At 42.4% G+C, this 5,805-nt stretch overlaps 2 protein-coding genes across 7 annotated transcripts in view; both read left to right on the top strand.

Annotated features, from left to right (window-relative positions):
- The window catches only part of pnisr (PNN-interacting serine/arginine-rich protein), a 7,830-nt gene extending 4,440 nt beyond the window's left edge, over positions 1 to 3,390 (top strand). For all 6 annotated transcript variants that reach the window (XM_035671913.1, XM_035671915.1, XM_035671908.1 and 3 more), the window contains exons 9-12: positions 138 to 191; positions 622 to 816; positions 1,432 to 2,530; positions 3,031 to 3,390. In XM_035671913.1, the coding sequence (XP_035527806.1) occupies positions 138 to 191; positions 622 to 816; positions 1,432 to 2,530; positions 3,031 to 3,064 (1,382 nt within the window). In that variant the 3' untranslated portion in view covers positions 3,065 to 3,390. The remainder of the gene's footprint in view (positions 1 to 137; positions 192 to 621; positions 817 to 1,431; positions 2,531 to 3,030) is intronic.
- Positions 3,391 to 3,511: 121 nt separating this feature from the next.
- coq3 (coenzyme Q3 methyltransferase) overlaps positions 3,512 to 5,805 on the top strand; it is a 9,050-nt gene continuing 6,756 nt past the window's right edge. The window contains exon 1 of the mRNA XM_035671920.1: positions 3,512 to 4,230. Coding sequence (XP_035527813.1) covers positions 4,037 to 4,230 — 194 coding nt within the window. The 5' untranslated portion in view covers positions 3,512 to 4,036. The remainder of the gene's footprint in view (positions 4,231 to 5,805) is intronic.

Below are 5,805 nucleotides of genomic sequence, written 5' to 3'. Positions count from 1 at the left end.
TTTTTTCTCTCTTGTTACCAATGGCAGCTGTGAATAGTGCTTTATCTGTGACCCCCTTCTCTAGCAACTCTCTTGCCTTTGAGAAAATGGCAGTATGTGTTTTAACATGTTGTTCCTGTTGTTGATGTGAATCAAAGCTCCTGCAAAACAGCTGGCACAGTCAAGTGCACTGGCTTCTCTGACTGGTCTCAGTGAGTATCCCCTTTTCTGTCACCGGGGGGAGGGAAGGAAAATATTTTCAATTTATTGGGGGTTGTTAGTACGAACATGGGAACATCTTTTAGCACCAGACCTAACACCCAAATACAGTTCCCATCTTGAAGATTGATTCAAATAGAAGTGGAATCTCAGTGACTGAATTGGGTTTAGTTTTGCACTTTGATGATAGAAGCATGCTCTTGAATACAACGTATTTCTATCGAGTTTTAGTCTTAACGGGCTATATGTATTAGTTTGTTTTTATGGGGTTTATCAGTCTGACATATAAAGTTATACAGGATTAAGTGCCTTCCACGGAGAGCTTGGGGTGGGATTGAGGGCTTTCAAAAGAGAAACCTGATTTGTGAGAATGGATCTTGGTGCTTTCCCACTCTCAACAACCCGGGGGCTCTGTTGTGGCAGGTGGGCTTGGTGACTATGGTTCGGATGAGAGTGAGGACGACGACGACCGCAGTGTGCGAGGGTCTGAATCCTCCGACACCGATGAGGAGGAGTTGCGCCACCGCATCCGGGAGAAGCAGGACGCCTTCCGCCGCAAAGAGCGGGAGACGCTGCAACTTCAAGAAAAACAAGCACAAGAAGCTCTGCTTGCACGCGGTAAGACATGATGTTTGTGTCCCTGCAAATGTAGACTAGGAACACACTACGTACCTTGACTCTAATACCTCAAAATGTTTAAATGTACAATGAAAATATATATTTTTTTACCAGTAATAGATAGATAGACTTTATTGATCCAAGCTGGGAAATTGCAGTGTAGCAGCAGCATTACACACAATAACAACACAATGAATTAAAAGAATAAAATGCAATATAAAAAATGTATAAATAAATTGTAGTGCAAAGTAAAAATATAAGGTGCAGTGAACAGATTATGTAAAAAACATAAGGTTCCTTGGAGACTGTTTTGCCATGAACCAGAGTTATTAGTGTTATTGTACAGTGTGATCATGCGGCAGGAGAAGATTTCCTGTATCTGTCCCTTCGACAGATACAGGGTTAGGGGTTAGGGTATGATGCTTAATTTGCTGTGCAAATGCTCACAGTGTGGCCAGGAGTTAAAATATCCAAACTAATGCTGACTTTATTTCATCTTGAACATCGTTTAAGACCATAATTAATATGAAAGTTATGTAGTGTGTTCGTGGTCTTTACTGCACCTGATGTTTCCTGGTTTATTTTTACATGAGTGTTTGTTGTTTGTTTCTACAGAAGAGATGGTGAAGGAGAGATTGAGCAGAGAAAAGGGGGAATATGATGAGGGCCAACTAGAGAATCCACACAAACAGGAAGTAAAAGAGAGGGAGGCGGAGCCCTTGGTAGAGAGACGTAGGTCCCGTAGTGAGAAGGAGGATAGTGAGAGCAAGCCCTCAGGCAGAGGGAAGGAGCGATCAGGGCGAGGCGGCAGCGATTCCCCAGCCAACGGGCATAGCAGCAGCTCCCGCTCCACCTCCAGCCACAGCAGCCGCCGTTCTTCCTCCTCCTCCTCCTCTTCTTCCTCAGCATCTTCGCGCAGTTCTTCTCGATCCTCCTCCCCACGAAGGAAGAGGAGGCGTAGCCGCTCCTCCTCTCACAAGGCTCGCCGGCGCAGCCGCAGCCACAGCTCCCACAGGCATCGTAGTGAGAAAGTTAGGGACAGGAGGAGGAGCAGTGCCGAGAGATCAGGCCGCCACAAGAAAGAGCGCAGTGATTCTAGGGAGCGCAGGAGCCGCAGGAGTAGATCCAGATCCAGAGAGAGAGACCGGGGCAGAGCCAGGGCCAGAGACAGCCGCAGTCGCAGTAGAGACAGAGAGAAGGAGAAGGAAAGGGAAAGGGACAGGAAACGGAGCCGGGATGGTCGAGACAGCAGTCACAGTCGCAGCAGCAAACACAAACAGAAGGCCTCCAGCAAAGACAGAGAGAGGAGGAGGGAAAGGAGTCATAGCCATGACAAAGACAAGAAAAAGAAGGATAAGGATAGGGAGAAAGACTCCGATAAAAAGAAAGAAAAGCCAAAGGCCAAAGAGAAGGAGAAGGGAAGCTCTGTAGTCACAGAGGAGAATGGCAAATCCAAGAAAAGGAAGGAGAGTGACTCATACACGGACTCTCAGAGTGACAAGCACTCCCGGCAGGACAGCAAAGCCAGCAGGAAGGGCTCCGCCAAAGCTAGCAAGAGGCGCTCAGACTCTGACTCAAGTAGATCCCCTACCCCTGAAGTTAGCAAAGAAAAGAAATCAAAAAAATCCAAACGTAGTCGCTCAAGGTCGACGGAAAAATCTCACAAGTCTGGTAAGAAGGCAAGCCGCAAACACAAGTCTAAGTCGCGATCAAGGTAGTATTCGTTTTATTCTCTTTATTTCTTAATGTATGTTTTCATTGTATGTCTCATTGTGATTTCTCTGGAGTCCATGTAATTAATATATTTTCAATAACTTTACAAAGGAAAATTCTTAAAGTTGTTGGCTGAATGTTATGAAAAGTACTGCCATCTGCTTAACTGTGTAAAGTGGAGTCTGTTGCAATAAAGTGTTTTAGTGCTACATGGCGGTCTAAATGCAAAAGTCCCCTCTGTTGCCTCAGTAGAGTCCTGTGTTCTGTTTTGTAGAAGCCTTAAATAATGCCACAATACACTGCACTGCAGGGTAGACTTGCTTCTCTAGAGTCTGCAGAACTTAAGAACTTAGTTTTTAAGGATATTATGTACAGTTTATGGTATTGTAGGAGTACAGTATGCGGGGGGGGGGGTATATCTGTGCATGTCTGTCATTTGTAGTCTGCGTGGGTAAGTGTGGTTGGTGCAGTATTAATGTTATGTCCACGCCTCTCTTTCAGGTCAACATCCCCCTCCCGTCGTAGCAGACGCTGAGGAGCACAGTTAACCTCCTGATCTGTGCACTTTACCATTTTAAATTCCATGAGTTGAACAGGCTTGTCTCATTATAGAGGCAGTTGTGTAGGTGACCCCCCCCATACATTTCTTTCATCTTTGTAAATATGTTGTTATTTTTAAAGTGTGACTGAAGAGCAAGACTTTCTGAATGGTAGGAGTTTTCACTTGTATCGTTATGCAAAGCTTAATAAGACTCTGTGGACACTAAAAACTCAAAGTTGTACCATTTTAAAGCGTAACAGGATTAACTTTTTCCGAAACATTATTGTAAGATGTCCAAATAAAACTGTTTGTTCCTTGAATTGTCTCGCGTCTTTTTTGTCTTATCAGCATCTCTTGACACACGAGGATTCATAATGTTACATTTGTAAGTCAAAACAGAATCACAAAGCAGGGGGACCTGCTATTGCCCTCTGCAGGTTGGTGATGGTTCATACTGAATGTCCCTCTCCCCCCTCCCTGTCTCTCTTCTGCTGCTCTTACCTAATATAAGCGATATAAAGCCCCCAAAACGATCAGAAGGGTTTCATCCCATTCACATTACACATTCGCAGATTTGCTGTTTGAAGCAGTGGAACAGTGTCTTTCTCACGGGAGAGCATGGTGCATGTGGAGGCCATTATTGCTCGAGCTTGATCAAGGTAACATGAACCTCGGAGAGGGAGAGTTTAAGCTCCTGTAACTAATAAGATACAACTTGTACTAAACTGAGCACTAATAATGTCCAGGACAGAAGGCTAATATTAAAAGAGACATGTATTGCACGATTCAATCGCTTTATACAACATGTCCTCTGCTGTATAGCTGCTTGTTTACCGTCAGTACCAGCAGCGTCGGATCAGTAGGAACTAAAGTGCGTGTTGTTTCTACCCGAGCAGAAAAGATATGAACACTCACGCAAACCGACTACCGTAGTGCAGTGAACTAACTCACAGTATCTAGCAGCTGATGGGTCATGTCAGCATGTACTCCGGTAAGTTGTGCCGCCTGATGTTCGGGCTGTGCAGCCGGAAAGCGGCCGCAGTCCCCGGCGTGGCGCGGAGCGGCTTCAGCTGGACGGCGGTGTGCAAACAGCGGACACTGTGGCTGCAGAGGAGCGCCTGTCTGAGGAGCCAGCGACACACCGTGCCCTGTCTCACCAGGTACAGCAGCAGAGGGGGTGTACCGAGGGCGAAAGGGTCAAAATGTGGTCTCTACTGAGCTGTGTGAGGCGGACACGTTGCCGAATAAAGTGAAGGTCGAATAAAGTCACAGTAACTGAGCTTTTAGCACATTAACGCAAAGCAACGTCACCCTTCAATGACTGAACTACTAGAACTACAACGACCAACACATGTTTTCATAAAACCTATCTATTACCTAACCTGATAATTACCTTTTAGATTAATCATTTAGTTAAACTGGGGCCCATCATTATCAACTGTGCACAGCCTAATGATACTTCAGACTACATATTACATATAACTACTAAATATTTAAAGATCCCATCCAGACATGTGTCAAGACATGTATACAAACAGTTGGCTTGGAACAATAATGTGTGTCTGATATGTACTTTCCACAAAAAAGTATAATTTACACATTAAAATCTTAAAAAGGCATCTGCTCCTTCTACCTCATAAAATATTCTAGAATTAGTTTTATGTATTTATTTCTAAAGTTTGTATGTATCTAGTATGTCTCCTAGTTCCCTGTAAAGTCCATTCTCAGTGTATGTGCACTGGTGGCTTCAGGTTTCTATATCACACTTTATAAGTTGCATAGTGGGACCAAGAGTAACTTCTTAACCATTTGTGATGTCACAAATCATGCTGGTAGGCCCCGCCCCTTAAAATCAGAGGTTCAATGAGCTCAGAAAAACTTTCCACTTTCAGCATGAAAACATCCTTCTAGTGTCAAACTGCACAGACAGCATTCTGCACAGTGGAGCTCAAACATCCAACTGCAGGAACAAAAAGAGAGAAATATTTGTGAGTGGATGGAGCTTTAATTGTATAAAATAGGGAAAATCCTATTTGAGTTACTGAAACCTGTCAAATTTTTACTTGATAAATGACTAAAAATGATTAATGGATCACCACAATTTCTGTCAGTTATTTTCTTTTTTTCTCTTATTTGACTAATTGACTAATCATTTCAGCATCAATTTGCAAAAACTCATAATATTAATACATGTTCTCAAGATATTTTGCAGAGAATGTATTTAGGGCTACAACTATCTATTATTTTTAATTATCGATGAATTATTAATTATTGTTTGTAATTAATCTACAAAATGTCAGAAAATGGTGAAAAGTAGTGATGCCTTTAAATGTCTTGTTTTATCGGTCTAAAACCCAAAGATATTTAGTTTTTAATATGATATAAAACAGAGAAACCAGGAAATCTCCTCGTTTGACAGAACAGGAAATATATATATATATATATATATATATATATATATATATATACACACAATTTTTTAAAAAGTGTTGTTGCATGTCATCATGGACAATTCATAATTTGTTAATTTGTGTTTTGATTGCCTCCCTCTCTCTTTCTCTATCAGCCCTGTATTCAGACACTACCGTGTGACTCGTAAACATGACGGGGGCTTTGTCATTGATGTGGACAATCCAGTGAGTATTAAAAAAAATATGGTCTATATTAACGTACAATATGTCATTTCTGCAACTAGGGAGTCTCTCACATCAAAACATACAAAAGTAGTAGCGATC

The sequence above is a fragment of the Morone saxatilis genome, unplaced genomic scaffold (assembly GCF_004916995.1).
Source record: "Morone saxatilis isolate NCDOM2014 unplaced genomic scaffold, NCSU_SB_2.0 Contig24, whole genome shotgun sequence".
Classification (NCBI taxonomy): domain Eukaryota; kingdom Metazoa; phylum Chordata; class Actinopteri; family Moronidae; genus Morone; species Morone saxatilis.
This window is presented reverse-complemented; position numbering and strand designations above follow the sequence as displayed.